The sequence below is a fragment of the Pongo pygmaeus genome, chromosome 5 (genome assembly GCF_028885625.2).
Source record: "Pongo pygmaeus isolate AG05252 chromosome 5, NHGRI_mPonPyg2-v2.0_pri, whole genome shotgun sequence".
NCBI lineage: Eukaryota > Metazoa > Chordata > Mammalia > Primates > Hominidae > Pongo > Pongo pygmaeus.
In genome coordinates, this window is record NC_072378.2 from 129,310,988 (window position 1) to 129,329,092 (window position 18,105).

General features: G+C 38.0%; 1 protein-coding gene across 2 annotated transcripts in view; it reads left to right on the forward strand.

The window, feature by feature from the left end:
- Nucleotides 1–18,105, forward strand: part of LAMA2 (laminin subunit alpha 2) — a 648,749-nt gene that overhangs the window by 156,219 nt on the left and 474,425 nt on the right. For both annotated transcript variants that reach the window (XM_054490395.2, XM_054490396.2), the window contains exon 2: nucleotides 13,653–13,823. In XM_054490395.2, the coding sequence (XP_054346370.2) occupies nucleotides 13,653–13,823 (171 nt within the window). The remainder of the gene's footprint in view (nucleotides 1–13,652; nucleotides 13,824–18,105) is intronic.

Sequence of the window (18,105 nt, forward strand, 5' to 3'; positions counted from 1 at the left end):
AGCCTGGGCAACAGAGCGAGACTCCATGTCAATAATAATAATAATAATAATAATAATAATAATAATACTGATAAATTAATTTAACATGTTTGATTAGGGAGGAAATATGTGCTTTATCACATATCTATCCATCTGAACATATCTACCCATAAATCCATTTTATCTTTTAATATACTGCAAACCTCATTCCTATACACATGATCATGAATATCATTAACTGGAGTTAAATACTGCTATTTTTTTTTTCAAGCTCAAATTTATCTACATTGAAATGCATAAATTATCACCCCATGTAACATTCACTCACTGAATGTAATATTTAATTAACAAATACATACACCATTATAATACAAACTGCTATCAAGAATATTATCATCATCCCAGAAATTTTCTTTATGCCTCTTCCCAGTCAGTCTCTGCCCCCAAGCTCCCAAAGGCAACCATTTTTCCTGTTTTATTTTCCCAAAAGATTAGGTATGTTTAAAAAGATCATATAAATGAATAATTGAGTATCCACTCTTTGGTGTAAACTTATATTATGTGGCATAATCCTTTTTGGAGTCATCAGCATTGTTGTTTGTATCAGTAATTTGTTCCATTTTTATGTTGAATAGTATTTCATTGTTTAAATACACCACAATTTTTGTATCATTTCTCCCATTCATGGAAACCTAAGGTGTTTCCAGGTTTGGCTATTATGATAAAAACTTCTATGAACATTTTTATTTAGGTCTTTTTATGGACATGTAATGTCATTTATCTTGGATATGTACCTAACAGGGGAAAATGTGAAGGACTTTTATATTTATTAAAAACTACCTGTTTTCTAAAAGGGTTGTGCTAATTTACATTCCCAACAGCAATGCAGCAGACTTTTGGTTGTTCTACAAACTTTTTAATATTTGGTGTTGTCAATCTTTTTAATATAATGCCATTTAATCTAAAACATGAGAACTTTGTCAATATATAGGTCCAGTTACTATGATCTCTCACCCACCATTTCTTTATTATAGTTGTCATATATATTCTATCTACAAACATAGGCAATGATGTGATTTTTTGCTTTAAATATTAATATGTATTTAAAAGAATTTAACAGGGAAAAAGTCTATTGACTTCAAATGTACTTATACTGTCTTTTATCATCACCAATTTTCTATTAATCACATGTAGTAGATTTTTTTTTCATTCTAGATACTGTGTTACATTTTTCAGTTACAGAATTTATATTCAATATTTTTTGTTGTTACCATTCCTTTTTTGCTACAAGAATTTTCGTATGTGTGTGTGTCCTTGAGTATAGTTTAAAAGCTGCTTGAAGATGCTTGTTTGTTTATTCCAGCATCTGGTTGATCTCAGTACAATCTCTGTTGACTGCTTTTTCTCATAAGTATGAGTTACTTTTTATTGCTTCCTTGTATGTCTAGTATTTTTTTTTTTTAATTGCAACCTGGATGTCATGAATAGCACATTGTAGAAACTCTGGGTTTTGTTATGTTCCTCTGAAGAGCACTCACCCATTCTTTTTTGTTGTCGCATCAGTTGGTTAACTTGGCTGGGCTCAAAGTCCCAACTTTTTTCTTTCCTGTAGAGTGAAGGACCTAAAATCTCTGTTCAGTTTTTCAGCGCTACTTGGAATCTGCCTAGGGCAGCTGTAGGTCTGGCATCAGTGAGCAATTTGGGCAGAGTTTATGCACAGATTGAGGCTCCTTTTCTGTGGCCCTCTCTTTACACCTGCTGTGGCTATTTTTAGTTTTGTTCACTAGTTCTTCAAGCCAGTAAAACTGTGGGTTTCTATTTGAGTTTTAGCCATTCTGGAGCTCATCCAGTGCCTTTTCCTTCTAAGTATTCATAGCCTTCCTGGCTTACCTGTTCTTAGGTGCACTCCAGGTATCCGGTGTTTGCTGTGTGTGTGTGTATATATATATACACACACACACACACCCCAAATATATACACAGAATTTATAGCTGTTATCTATGGGAGCTTTGCTCCAATAAAAGCTACTTCACAATTATTAAAAATAGAACCTCCATAAGTAGATTTTAAAATGTTTCTGCCATTTGAAACCAAAAAGTGGGATTTTGAGAATGTAGATCATCAAAATCATGCCAACATGTGTGAACATACTACATTATTTGAGAAAGGAAATATAGTATAAACACATCCAAATAAAAACAGTGGAAATTTGGTGATTTTTTTCAAATGTTTGCCATATTATAGCAGAATTTCAATTTTTCAATTTTTCACATGATATACACTTAGCCTTTTTCTAGATATTCTATTACCATATATATATATATACACACTACAGAACAGAATATATTATTCTATGTATAATATGAATATTCTAATCTCTAATAAAATATATAGTATAAACAGAATATTGTTTGATTTTTGTTCAGACATTGTTCCTTATAACAAGAACTCCAACTAAACTTATTTAGTCTAGTGCTATTCAGAAAAAAAATGTCAATCATAGTTGTATGGATAATGATCACTGGCTTTTATGTCATTAACATTACAGGACCTTAAATTGAGTTAAGAAGCTGTAAGTCAATACTCTCTAAAGGTTCATCAGCTATTTATAGCTAATTTACACTCCTAATGTTTACATAATCTTAACCAAGTAACACATATTGAATATGGAAATAAATATTGCCCTGGTGCTTTTGAATGGGAATAAGTAGGTACAGCATAATAGATTTAACATATAATGGAAAATGGGTTACAATGTATAATAAGACATGCTGAACATTCAATAAAAGCTCAGATATTGATTCATTCTTCAAATTGGTCATTAGCAACTAATTGGAGACCTTCGCTGACCAATATGCTTAACTGATTTTTAAAAATAAACAGCAAAATAGCTGATGAAATTTCATAAAGCAGCTGTTCCCTGACCATAAAACAAGGCAATTAAATTGTGCAAAGGTTAATTTTGAGCACATAATCAGTAACTGTAATAGAAACAAATCAAAGAAAAGAATTGAAAGATCTTAAATGTAAATTTTATTAGTATCTTTAGTTTTAAGTTTAGAAAACTCTATGAAGCAACAATGGAATGGTGAGGGATAAGTTATTTATTTTATTAAAGATTTAAATAAGCTTTGCCAAGGACCAGATTTTGGTTCTTCTACTTTAGGCCCTGACAAGAAGTCTTTTTTTTTTTTTCATTGTAGAAATTTTAAGAGTTCTTTTATTTATTTATTTATTTATTTATTTTTTATTATTATACTTTAGGTTTTAGGGTACATGTGCGCAATGTGCAGGTTAGTTACATAGGTATACATGTGCCATGCTGGTGCGCTGCACCCACTAACTCGTCATCTAGCATTAGGTACATCTCCCAATGCTATCCCTCCCCCCTCCCCCCACCCCACAACAGTCCCCAGAGTGTGATGTTCCCCTTCTTGTGTCCATGTGTTCTCATTGTTCAATTCCCACCTATGAGTGAGAATATGCAGTGTTTGGTTTTTTCTTCTTGTGATAGGTTACTGAGAATAATGATTTCCAATTTCATCCATGTCCCTACAAAGGACATGAAATCATCATTTTTTATGGCTGCATAGTATTCCATGGTGTATATGTGCCACATTTTCTTAATCCAGTCTATCATTGTTGGACATTTGGGTTGGTTCCAAGTCTTTGCTATTGTGAATAGTGCTGCAATAAACATACGTGTGCATGTGTCTTTATAGCAGCATGATTTATAGTCCTCTGGGTATATACCCAGTAATTGGATGGCTGGGTCAAATGGAATTTCTAGTTCTAGATCCCTGAGGAATCGCCACACTGACTTCCACAATGGTTGAACTAGTTTACAGTCCCACCAACAGTGTAAAAGTGTTCCTATTTCTCCACATCCTCTCCAGCACCTATTGTTTCCTGACTTTTTAATAATTGCCATTCTAACTGGTGTGAGATGGTATCTCATTGTGATTTTGATTTGCATTTCTCTGATGGCCAGTGATGGTGAGCATTTTTTCATGTGTTTTTTGGCTGCATAAATGTCTTCTTTTGAGAAGTGTCTGTTCATGTCCTTCGCCCACTTTTTGATGGGGTTCTTTGTTTTTTTCTTGTAAATTTGTTGGAGTTCATTGTAGATTCTGGATATTAGCCCTTTGTCAGATGAGTAGGTTGTGAAAATTTTCTCCCATTTTGTAGGTTGCCTGTTGACCCTGATGGTAGTTTCTTTTGCTGTGCAGAAGCTCTTTAGTTTAATTAGATCCCATTTGTCAATTTTGGCTTTTGTTACCATTGCTTTTGGTGTTTTAGACATGAAGTCCTTGCCCATGCCCATGTCCCGAATGGTAATGCCTAGGTTTTCCTCTAGGGTTTTTATGATTTTAGGTCTAATATTTAAGTTTTTAATCCATCTTGAATTAATTTTTGTATAAGGTGTAAGGAAGGGATCCAGTTTCAGCTTTCTACATATGGCTAGCCAGTTTTCCCAGCACCATTTATTAAATAGGGAATCCTTTCCCCATTGCTTGTTTTTCTCAGGTTTGTCAAAGATCAGACAGTTGTAGATACGTGGCATTATTTCTGAGGGCTCTGTTCTGTTCCATTGATCTATATCTCTATTTTGTACCAGTACTATGCTGTTTTGGTTACTGTAGCCTTGTAGTATAGTTTGAAGTCAGGTATGCGATGCCTCCAGCTTTGTTCTTTTGGCTTAGGATTGACTTGGCGATGCGGGCTCTTTTTTGGTTCCATATGAACTTTCAAGTAGTTTTTTCCAATTCTGTGAAGAAAGTCATTGGTAGCTTGATGGGGATGGCATTGAATCTGTAAATTACCTTGGGCAGTATGGCCATTTTCATGATATTGATTCTTCCTACCCATGAGCATGGCATGTTCTTCCATTTGTTTGTATCCTCTTTTATTTCCTTGAGCAGTGGTTTGTAGTTCTCCTTGAAGAGGTCCTTCACATCCCTTGTAAGTTGGATTCCTAGGTATTTTATTCTCTTTGAAGCAATTGTGAATGGGAGTTCACTCATGATTTGGCTCTCTGTTTCTCTATTATTGGTGTACAAGAATGCTTGTGATTTTTGTACATTGATTTTGCATCCTGAGACTTTGCTGAAGTTGCTTATGAGCTTAAGGAGATTTTGGGCGAGACAATGGGGTTTTCTAGATATACAATCATGTCATCTGCAAAAAGGGACAATTTGACTTCCTCTCTTCCTAATTGAATACCCTTTATTTCCTTCTCCTGCCTAATTGCCCTGGCCAGAACTTCCAACACTATGTTGAATAGGAGTGGTGAGAGAGGGCATCCCTGTCTTGTGCCAGTTTTCAAAGAGAATGCTTCCAGTTTTTGCCCATTCAGTATGATGTTGGCTGTGGGTTTGTCATAGATAGCTCTTATTATTTTGAGATACATCCCATCAATACCTAATTTATTGAGAGTTTTTAGCATGAAGCGTTGTTGAATTTTGTCAAAGGCCTTTTCTGCATCTATTGAGATAATCATGTGGTTTCTGTCTTTGGTTCTGTTTATATGCTGGATTACATTTATTGATTTGCATATATTGAACCAGCCTTGCATCCCAGGGATGAAGCCCACTTGATCATGGTGGATAAGCTTTTTGATGTGCTGCTGGATTCGGTTTGCCAGTATTTTATTGAGGATTTTTGCATCAATGTTCATCAAGGCTATTGGTCTAAAATTCTCTTTTTTGGTTTTGTCTCTGCCCAGCTTTGGTATCAGGATGATCCTGGCCTCATAAAATGAGTTAGGGAGGATTCTCTCTTTTTCTATTGATTGGAATAGTTTCAGAAGGAATGGTACCAGTTCCTCCTTTTACCTCTGGTAGAATTCGGCTGTGAATCCATCTGGTCCTGGACTCTTTTTGGTTGGTAAGCTATTGATTATTGCCACAATTTCAGCTCCTGTTATTGGTCTATTCAGAGATTCAACTTCTTCCTGGTTTAGTGTTGGGAGGGTGTATGTGTCGAGGAATTTATCCATTTCTTCTAGATTTTCTAGTTTATTTGCATAGAGGTGTTTGTAATATTCTCTGATGGTACTTTGTATTTCTGTGGGATCAGTGGTGATATCCCCTTTATCATTTTTTATTGCATCTATTTGATTCTTCTGTCTTTTTTTCTTTATTAGTCTTGCTAGCAGTCCATCAATTTTGTTGATCCTTTCAAAAAACCAGCTCCTGGATTCATTGATTTTTTGAAGGGTTTTTTGTGTCCCTATTTCCTTCAGTTCTGCTCTGATTTTAGTTATTTCTTGCCTTCTGCTAGCTTTTGAATGTGTTTGCTCTTGCTTTTCTAGTTCTTTTAATTGTGATGTTAGGGTGTCAATTTTGGATCTTTCCTGCTTTCTCTTGTGGGCATTTAGTGCTATAAATTTCCCTCTACACACTGCTTTGAATGCGTCCCAGAGATTCTGGTATGTTGTGTCTTTGTTCTCGTTGGTTTCAAAGAACATCTTTATTTCTGCCTTCATTTCGTTATGTACCCAGCAGTCATTCAGGAGCAGGTTGTTCAGTTTCCATGTAGTTGAGCAGTTTTGAGTGAGATTCTTAATCCTGAGTTCTAGCTTGATTGCACTGTGATCTGAGAGATAGTTTGTTATAATTTCTGTTCTTTTACATTTACTGAGGAGAGCTTTACTTCCAAGTATGTGGTCAATTTCGGAATAGGTGTGGTGTGGTGCTGAAAAAAATGTATATTCTGTTGATTTGGGGTGGAGAGTTCTGTAGATGTCTATTAGGTCCGCTTGGTGCAGAGCTGAGTTCAATTCCTGGGTATCCTTGTTGACTTTCTGTCTCGTTGATCTGTCTAATGTTGACAGTGGGGTGTTAAAGTCTCCCATTATTATTGTGTGGGAGTCTAAGTATCTTTGTAGGTCCCTCAGGACTTGCTTTATGAATCTGGGTGCTCCTGTATTGGGTCCATATATATTTAGGATAGTTAGCTCTTCTTGTTGAATTGATCCCTTTACCATTATGTAATGGCCTTCTTTGTCTCTTTTGATCTTTGCTGGTTTAAAGCCTGTTTTATCAGAGACTAGGATTGAAACCCCTGCCTTGCTTTGTTTTCCATTTGCTCCATCCTTTTATTTTGAGCCTATGTGTGTCTCTGCACGTGAGATGGGTTTTCTGAATACAGCACACTGATGGGTCTTGACTCTTTATCCAATTTGCCAGTCTGTGTCTTTTAATTGGAGCATTTAGTCCATTTACATTTAAAGTTAATATTGTTATGTGTGAATTTGATCCTGTCATTATGATGTTAGCTGGTTATTTTGCTCGTTAGTTGATGCAGTCTCTTCCTAGTCTCTCGATGGTCTTTACATTTTGGCATGATTTTGCAGCGGCTGGTACCGGTTGTGCCTTTCCATGTTTAGTGCTTCCTTCAGGAGCTCTTTTAGGGCAGGCCTGGTGGTGACAAAAATCTCTCAGCATTTGCTTGTCTGTAAAGTATTTTATTTCTCCTTCACTTATGAAGCTTAGTTTGGCTGGATGTGAAATTCTGGGTTGAAAATTCTTTTCTTGAAGAATGTTGAATATTGGCCCCCACTCTCTTCTGGCTTGTAGAGTTTCTGCCAAGAGATTCGCTGTTGGTCTGATGGGCTTCCCTTTGAGGGTAACCTGACCTTTCTCTCTGGCTGCCCTTAACATTTTTTCCTTCATTTCAACTTTGGTGAATCTGACAATTATGTGTCTTGGAGTTGCTCTTCTCGAGGAGTATCTTTGTGGCGTTCTCTGTATTTCCTGAATCTGAATGTTGGCCTGCCTTGCTAGATTGGCAAAGTTCTCCTGGATAATATCCTGCAGGGTGTTTTCCAACTTGGTTCCATTCTGCCCGTCACTTTCAGGTACACCAATCAGACGTCGATTTGGTCTTTTCACATAGTCCCATATTTCTTGGAGGCTTTGTTCATTTCTTTTTATTCTTTTTTCTCTAAACTTCCCTTCTCACTTCATTTCATTCATTTCATCTTCCATTGCTGATACCCTTTCTTCCATTTGATCACATCAGCTCCTGAGGCTTCTGCATTCTTCATTTAGTTCTTGAGCCTTGGTTTTCAGCTCCATCAGCTCCTTTAAGCACTTCTCTGTATTGGTTATTCTAGTTCTACATTCTTCTAAATTTTTTTCAAAGTTTTCAACTTCTTTGCCTTTGGTTTGAATATCCTCCTGTAGCTCGGAGTAATTTGATCGTCTGAAGCCTTCTTCTCTCAGCTCGTCAAAGTCATTCTCTGTCCAGCTTTGTTCCGTTGCTGGTGAGGAACTGCGTTCCTTTGGAGGAGGAGAGGCACTCTGCTTTTTAGAGTTTCCAGTTTTTCTGCTCTGTTTTTTCCCCATCTTTGTGGTTTTATCTACTTTTGGTCTTTGATGATGGTGATGTACAGATGGGTTTTTGGTGTGGATGTCCTTTCTGTTTGTTAGTTTTCCTTCTAACACACATGACCCTCAGCTGCAGGTGTGTTGGAGTACCCGACCGGCCATGTGAGGTGTCAGTCTGCCCCTGCTTGGGGGTGCCTCCCAGTTAGGCTGCTCGGGGGTCGGGGTCAGGGACCCACTTGAGGAGGCAGTCTGCCCATTCTCAGATCTCCAGCTGCGTGCTGGGAGAACTGCTGCTCTCTTCAAAGCTGTCAGACAGGGACATTTTAGTCTGCAGAGGTTACTGCTGTCTTTTTGTTTGGCTGTGCCCTGCCCCCAGAGGTGGAGCCTACAGAGGCAGGCAGGCCTCCTTGAGTTGTGGTGGGCTCCACCCAGTTCGAGCTTCCAGGCTGCTTTGTTTACCTAAGCGAGCCTGGGCAATGGCGGGCGCGCCCCGCCCCCCCTCCAGCCTCGCTGCCGCCTTGCAGTTTGATCTCAGACTGCTGTGCTAGCAATCAGCGAGACTCCGTGGGCGTAGGACCCTCTGAGCCAGGTGTGGGATATAATATCCTGGTCCGCCATTTTTTAAGCCAGTCGGAAAAGCGCAGTATTCGGGTGGGAGTGACTCGATTTTCCAGGTGCCATCTGTCACCCCTTTCTTTGACTAGGAAAGGGAACTCCCTGACCTCTTGCGCTTCCCGAGTGAGGCAATGCCTCGCCCTTCTACGTCTCGTGCACGGTGTGCGCACCCACTGACCTGCGCCCACTGTCTGGCACTCCCTAGTGAGAGATGAACCCGGTACCTCAGGTGGAAATGCAGAAATCACCTGTCTTCTGCGTCGCTCACGCTGGGAGCTGTAGACCGGAGCTGTTCCTATTCGGCCATCTTGGCTCCAAGAGTCGACAAGAAGTCTTGTAAGCTTTTAAAAGAGCTCACTTCAAACGTAATTATCAATCTTACTCATTCATAACTTTGTGCATATCATTTATCTTCTCTGAGCTGCACTTTCTTCATTTTTATAAAGTGGAAAGAATTAATAAAATTTATACAATGGGTTATAAGGGAATTAAATAATATGAAGAATATAAAATACCTTCAGAATCAATGTTTCTTGTACTCTGTAATCCCTTTGTAGCTGTATGCTTTAGCTCTCTTTATTTATTTAATTATGTGGGATAATTGGTATATAATCCAATTCTATATTTTCTGAACATACAACAGAAAGAAAATACTTTATCCCTGGCCTCTTTTCTTCTTGGCTTCCTCCCATGATTGCTCAGGCCTGGGAAAGTACAGGCCTGGCCTGCTCCAATCAGGTCTTTCAGGGCAGACCAAAGCAGCGCACGGGGAGTCTTACCCATACCTGCAAAACAGGAATGAGGCCATGGTCAGGGTCAGAACTAGTCAGTGCTGAGGGAGGAGGCAAAAATCCAAGAGAAAAAGTGACTATGCCCTGGCAAAGTTTTAGAAATGTTAGCACCTGCCTGAGATGGCTTTTGTGTAAGTAAGCTGGCTGTCTTTGAAGGGGGCAGATGGAGCTAGACTGCTTAAACTCATCATATAAGCAAGCAAGAGAAGTATAATTTTGCTCTCCTGTAAACAGAATTCCCAGCATGTCTCTTTGTTCTTACTACTTATTTTTCTATACTGTAAATTAAATTTTTAAAGAACTGGAGAAAAGTCCGCTAAAACAAATTACTAACAGTGACAAATAAGCAGTGCTTTATGTTAATATGTAAGTGCACCATTGTATTAGTCCATTCTCATGCTACTAATAAAGACATACCCAAGACTGGATAATTTATAGAGAAAAATAGGTTTAATAGACTCACAGTTCCACATGGCTGGGGAGGTCTCACAATCATGGTGGAAGGCAACAAAGTAGCAAAGGCAGGTCTCACATGGTGGCAGGCAAGACAGCATGTGCAGGGGAACTGCACTTTATAAAATCGGCAGATATTATCAGACTTATTTACTATCATGAAAACAGCATGAGAAAAACCTGCCCTCACGATTCAAATACCTCCCAACATGTCCCTCCCACAACACACGGGGGTTACAGGAGCTACAATTCAAGATGAGATTTGGGTAGGGACACAGCCAAACCATATCAACCATTATGTATATTCAATGTGTAACCTATATGTATCTGTATCTATATCTACATCTATATCCAGACAATTACATAATCTTATATGTTGAAACAATTACAGATTCAAGTACTCTGACTCACTCATCATTTACATAAGCTTTCAGCATAGAGATCATACTTATTATATGCCATTCCCTCTGCCTGATATTTTTGTTTTTTCTTTCTTCATTTTCCCTAACAGATAAACTTCTATTTCTCCTTGAAAATTCAGCTCAAGATTACTTCCCATGATAAGCCCATTTTAGTAATATTTTTATTCTCAGATCTTTTACTGTCTGGCATGATATGTGCTCAAAACATATTTGATGAAGGAATAGTTGTACAGTTAAATGCAAAATGGTGATGAATGACAAAAGAGAAAGATATACAGACAAACTTTATTTAATCGCATATCATTTATTAACCTAGAAAATAAAATGTCTAAGATAGATAATGGCGTGGAGACCATATAATTATTTTTAAATTTGTAACCTGACAAATGTCACAAAATTGTTAGAAAGTTTCCACTAAGCCTTATATCATGGAAAAGATTAAAAAAAAAGATAAAAACTTTTATATGGTACTCTACTTTTTATAAAACATTACATTTTCTAATGAAATAAATAATACTTTATGAATGTTTAATATTTCTCTAACCAATGATTACATTAGCTTTGCTTATGTCACATTGACAGAATGTCTCATTGTGTTGGGGCCAGAGAGCACAGAGATGCGGGGGGAATAAATTTATCAGGAACAATAAACAAGATAGTGATTAAGTGAAATGTAAGAACCATTGGCAAATCAGGAAAAATTGGGAACCTCAACTTTCAGCTGGAGAAAAACACAAGGCAGGAGGCCAGATGAGAGTTGGGGGGGCACTATTTTGGACGAACAGGATCAAGGGATTTTAAAGATATATGTGTAAGGAGGGGGAAAAGAAAAAAAAGATTGTTTGGGTGCAGCTCTTTGGGAGATCTTAAGAATGACTGAGACAAGAACTGAGTTGGCACTTGACCTTTTGAATTCATTTACCTGTGGAATTTTTTGGAGTGATTACAATAAAGATTTAAACTATTTATAATTGCAATTTTTACTGTACTATTATCTTTTTTAGTGGAAAAGAAATCTTAATAATCAATACATACAAGTCTAATAATCAAATATTATAAAAATCTTCCTAATTTACTTTCTTTTTTAATTTTTTGTTTCTTTCAATGCAATTCTAAGACCAACCAGGTCCGCAAGGTAGCACTAGATCTATGCTGGTTTCATACAATATTGTAGATGCCATTCAGTGGAGTGATTAAGAGGATAGACTCTGGAGCCAGATTGCTTTGGTTCAAATCATAGCTCTGCTACTTGCTAGCTGTAATCATGGGCGAGTTACTTAACACCTCTCTGCCTTCTTAATAAAATAGAGATAATAGTGGTATGAAGCTCATGTGGATGTTTCGTGTAGCAAATCACTTCCTGCAGAAAAATATTGTAGGAACAGTGTCTGACAATAGTGCTTGGCACATTGCAAACATTCAACGATGCTGGCTATTATGATTATAATTATTATTATATGCAGATGATACAGACAAACATTTATGAGTCCAATATTTATAATCTAATTATTCGTTTATTTTACAAATACATTGAGTGCCTACTCTGTCCCTACTATGTGCCAAGCTTTGAGGATAAGGCAGAAAACACAAATTCAAGATCTAGGGATCTTGGTAAAAAAGGCAGAAAGCACAAACTCAAGATCTAGGGATCTCAGTAAAATATCAAGCCATGAGATTTAGTCAGGAAGGTTTCTTTCTTTCTTTTTCTCTCTCTCTCTTTCTCCTTCCTTCGTTCCTTCCTTCCTTCCTTCCTTCCTCTCTCTCTCTCTCTTTCTTGACAGAGTCTTCCTCTGTCTCCCAGGCTGCAGGGCAGTGATGTGATCTCAGCTCACTGCAACCTCCACCTCCCAGGCCCAAGCAATTCTCCTGCCTCAGGTTCCCAAGTAGCTGGGATTACAGGTGCCCACCACCACGCCCTGCTAATTTTTGTATTTTTAGTAGAGACAGGGTTTCACCATGTTGGCCAGGCTGGTCTTGAACTCCTGACCTCAAGTGATCCACCCACCTCAGCCTCCCAAAGTGCTGGGATTACAGGTGTGAGTCACCACACCTGGCGAGGAATGACTTTCTATCAGAAGTTGAATTGATATAGACCTACTTAGCACATATATAGAGCTGAAACAACCTAGATGGTCGGCATATTTTCCCCATAAATAGAGTCAAATTATCTGTAATTTCAAATGTGCTTTCTCCAAGAACAGATTTTTCAGTTAAAGAGTGGCTTTTGACGAGTGACTTTGCTATACTGTTATTGAAAAAGGGTCTATAATATGCAAATACTAGACGTGTATGAAGCACAATTGACATTAACTTACAGGAAGAAAAGAGACTGAATTTGGTTCTCAGAGGGAATAAAAATACCTCCCCTGCCCTACACTTAGATGGACCTCTGAGATTGTATCTATGAAAGTCAAAAACTTCTATTATATCTAAGACATAATTACTGGTGTATGATCATGTACTACTATAATGGCTTGTTTCTGGCAATATATTGCTTTATAATATTGCTGGATAGTATGGAAAGCAGTAAAAATTTGTATTCCAAAATAAACATTATCTATCTTCTCTAGTCTGGGATAAAGAAGTTTTAATAATTATTTACACTAAAGGATAATTGGAGCATGAAATGACCATGAAAAAACATATTTGCATAGTTGTGCAGAAACATTAACATGCAATTATGTCTTAATACTAGATATAAAATATCTGAAATGGAAGATGGAAGATTTAGTGAGATCTTTTACCAATAACTTCAGCAGAAGATTTGTGTTTTAGAATGTGTCCTAGAGACAGGACCTTCTTCCTAGCTAAATATTAGAGATAAAAAATTAAAAAGAGCCTTAAAGTCCATACTTAAGACCCAGAAAGAAAAATAATATTCTTTTGATAACACATAGTATTTATGTAGTATACTGAATTGTCAGGTATTTATCATTAATTATCTCATGTTGGGTTACTTTAATGCTCCGAAAAATATTTTATCTCAATTGCTTTTAAAATGCATCAAAATCATAACTCTGTTTCTGGTCTACACACCTTCATTTGTCCATCTTTTTCAGGTTTATTCCCTGCTGTCCTCAATCTTGCTTCTAATGCTCTTATCACGACCAATGCAACATGTGGAGAAAAAGGACCTGAAATGTACTGCAAATTGGTAGAACATGTCCCTGGGCAGCCTGTGAGGAACCCGCAGTGTCGAATCTGCAATCAAAACAGCAGCAATCCAAACCGTACGTATTTTAGTATGTGTGTGTGGCGCTGGGTAGGATCTATAATTGTGAGATGTGGAGGCCAAGTTGCATTAAATTCAAGGGTTTGTAATACTAAGAATTCCTAGAATTCTTTTTACCACTAAGAGCTTCCTCCTGGCCCCTCTCTATCATTCAGCAAACATTATTGGACTTCCTGCTATGTGCTAAGTACAATGATTGGAGATGATTCGCCAGCTGAAGACCTGTGGCAGTCATTGGGTTTACTAACCCCAGATACCAGAGTGGTTTCTGAGGATGTGGTTATTAACTCAGGCTATCGTCATTCATTGGTAATTTACGTGCCAGGTATTGTGCCTGAGATCCAGGAGGAATAAGGTAGGATATGTTCTTTGAGCTACTGATATATAGTGTGGTAAGTACAAAGGAAAGAATGAGCACAGGGTTCTGCAGAAGAGAGAGGATGGCCACAAAGTCAGTCTTGGTGTAAGTAAAGGCTTGCCAGAAGGAGCAATATCCAAGCTGATAAACAAGGACATGAGCTAAATAAGGGTATGAGATAAACAGGTAAAGAGGTGAGGGAAGGGAAGAGGAGAAGTCATGCTGGGAAAAGAAATCAGAATTAGACAGAAAATTCTAGTTACTCAGGGAGCTACAAGTAGGAATGTCTAGAACTGAAAGTGCCAAAGGGCAGAGAGTAGAGATGAGACTAGAGCAGAAGGCTGGAGCCAGATTATGAAGGCATTTAACAACCACAGGAGAAGTGATTTACGGAGAGGCACCATGTAAAGCCCTCTTTCTGGCCTCTATGAACCACAGTGATACCTCAGACTCATTGATGTATTTATTCAACAGGCCTTTGAACACCTCCTATTAGCAATGCATTGTATTGGAGCATAATGTTAAATTACACATAACCCCTGATTCAGAGGACCTAGAGGGGAAATAGAGGCAAAAGAAAAGTAAATTCAGTGCTAAAGGAACATGAATGCTCCATGTAGATGCTAAAGTCATCTAAAGATTCCTGGCTAAGAAATCTTTATATCTATGTATCTCTATCTCTATCTGTATCTATCTTTCTGACATGCTTTCTTCTCTTCTCCTCCCTTACCTCTCTCTCTCTGTATATATATAATATATATAAAATATATATAGAACGTAGATATATACTTATATGTAATCTATATAAAGGTAAATATATATATTATTTATATTATTATTTATATTATTTTTAATAAACAGATATATTATTTTATTTTTATTTTGTTTTTGAGGCAGAATCTCACTCTGTCACCCAGGCTGGAGTGCAGTGGTATGATCTCAGGTCACTGCAATGGCCATCTCCTGGGTTCAAGAGATTCTCCTGCCTCAGCCTCCCAAGTAGATGAGATTACAGGCACGTGACACCATGCCTGGCTATTTTTTGTGTTTTAAGTAGAGGTGGGGTTTTGCCATGTTGGCCAGGCCAATGTCAAACTCCTGACCTCAAGTGATCCACCTGCCTCAGCCTCCCAATAGATATATGTTTTGTTAATATTATTTCATATATAATATATTAAAAGGTAGATATATATTATATATAGATATATTTTATGTATCTATAGATATATCTATATATCTATATATATCTATAGATATATCCATATATATATCCATATATCTATCTATATCTATAGATAGATATATAGAGGCCAGAAAGTAAATGAATTCATGGATTATTTAGTTTCAGATTCATTAGGCAAGATGATAAAGCCCGATGATAAAGCCCGATGGAGGGATAAAGATGATAAAGCCCGATGGAGGGAAACCACCATTTGTTCAGGGACTGGTGGCCTTGAAAATTTCATGGAGAATGTGAGAAAGCCCACGGGCATGAACGGAGTTGTGGGGAGGAGGTGCGAGTGTGTAGATGTGTGTTTAGGATGGGCTGTGCAGACAGGGAGAATTAGAGAGATAAAACATGTAAAACCGTAGTGTGTGTATATGTATGCAGGTATGTATGTATGTAGAGAGAGAGAGAGAAAGGAGGTTAGTACAGTGAATACTTAATGCCAAGTGAGGTGAACTATGATGGGGGTAAAGCTTCACAATTATATTATTTTAAAATTTGCTTAGTATTTCTTCTCTCTCTTTTTTTTTTTTTTTTTTAGACGGAGTTTCGCTCTGTCGCCCAGGCTGGAGTGCAGTGGCGCGATCTCGTCTCACTGCAAGCTCCGCCTCCCGGGTTCACGCCATTCTCCTGGCTCAGCCTCCCCAGCAGCTGGGACTACAGGCGCACGTTGCCACGCCCGGCTAATTTTTTTTTTTTTTTTTTTTTGTATTTTTCGTTGAGACGGAGTTTCACCGTGTTAGCTAGCATGGTCTCAATCTCCTGATCTCGTGATACGCCCGCCTCGGCCTCCCAAAGTGCTGGGATTACAGGCATGAGCCACCGCACCCGGCCTCTTTATCTTTTTAAATAGACCTTATTTTTAGAGCGCTTTGAGGTTCACAGCAAAATTAAGAGGAAAGTACAGAAATTCCCCATATTTCCCCTGCCCCAACACGTGTGGACTTCTCCATTACCAATATCCACGTCCAGGGTGCTACATTTGTTACAGTCCATGAACCTACATTGACAACAGCATCACCCAAAGTTCATAGACTGCATTAGGGTTTACTTTTGGTGTTGTACCTTTTATGGGTTTGGACAAACTTATAATGATATATATATCTACCATTAGAGTATCACGCAAAGTGGTTTCATTGTTCTTTTTTTTAATTATAAAATGTATAAAATGAGAGCTTTTTCTCACAATTTACATTTTTTATCCCAAAAAGAAAATTGAAAGGCATTTTCTTGGAGCTGGTTAAAGAGAGGCATGCATAGTCCCCTCATTATATAATTTAGGAATGCAGAAAACATTACTATATTTCAGCAATTGACACTTGTTTGATTAAAATTAGTGGTCATATATATCACAGAATATTAGAAAACATGTTAAGACACCAAAGAAGGCAACCACCAGAAACCTTTCCTATTAATGACTCTGGTTAATTTCTTTCTTTTTTGTTTTGTTTTGTTTTGTTTTATTTTGAGACGGAGTTTTGCTCTTGTTGCCCAGGCTGGAGTGCAATGGCACGACTTCCGCTCACCGCAACCTCCGCCTCCCGGGTTCAAGAGATTCTTCTGCCTCAGCCTCCTGAGAGGCATGCGCCGCCATGCCCGGCTAATTTTGTATTTTTAGTAGAGACGAGGTTTCTCCATGTTGGTTAGGCTGGTCCCGAACTCCGGACCTCAGTTGATCCAACTGCCTCGGCCTCCCAAAGTGCTGGGATTACAGACATGAGCCACTGCGCCCGGCCGACTCTGGTGAATTTCTTGGATGTAAGTTGTTATGGTATGTGTGTAGGAGTGGGGAGTATAGTTGCATACCCATGTGTTTGCTAGCTCTTGTATAGAATGTAAGAGGAAAGGACATATGTCAGAGCCCTTTGCTTTTAGGTAAAAGCCAAGGGAGTTCAGGTAAATGGAGTCAAGGAAGGCAATAAAGGGAAACAGATTTCAAGGAAAAAAGATCAGGAAAATGAGGCATTACGTATGTGATGAAGGAAAGAATTTTTAGGAAGAAAAAGTAACAGTTTTAAATGCTTCCAAGATAATTGGGTAAGAAAAGCATAAAATAGGTTTCCCTTGCTTTTGACAACATGGCCATCCATTGATCACCTTTCTAAAGTACTCAGTAGATTTATGGTGGCAAGAGGCACACTGAAGAGGTAATAAATGAATGATGAAGAAGAAGAGGGTACTATAGAAATATTATCTCAAGTATCCTTGATGTGAAAGAGAATGAAGGACAGAGAAAGTTGTGGAGTTGCAAAGGTTTTCAAAGATGAGACATTTGAGTTGGTTTAGATGCTTAGGGGGAAGGGCAGGGAAGTTGAAGACCAAGTAGTGGTGGGTGTGATGTCTCTCTAGAAGTAAAAACATATGGGTCATTAAGCATAGGCAAAAACCTTATATTAGAAGATACATACTTTTAACTCACCGAATCAGAAAGAAGGAAGAATGAATAGCAGCAGTCAGCAGGAAGTGTTGGGAGAAATTTCTTATTTGATGATCTTGGTTTCTTCATTAAGATGTAAATCTAGGTTACCTGCTGAGGAAAGAAGCAAACATTTAGATTATGAGCCTCTCAGGGGAATAGGAGGGGATCACTGAGCCATAATCAGAATAAAGTGGCAATTCCATATGGAGTAAAATAAAGAATCAAACGTGTGGACTGATACTGTTGGAGTATTACAGGGAAAGTAGAATGGAAGG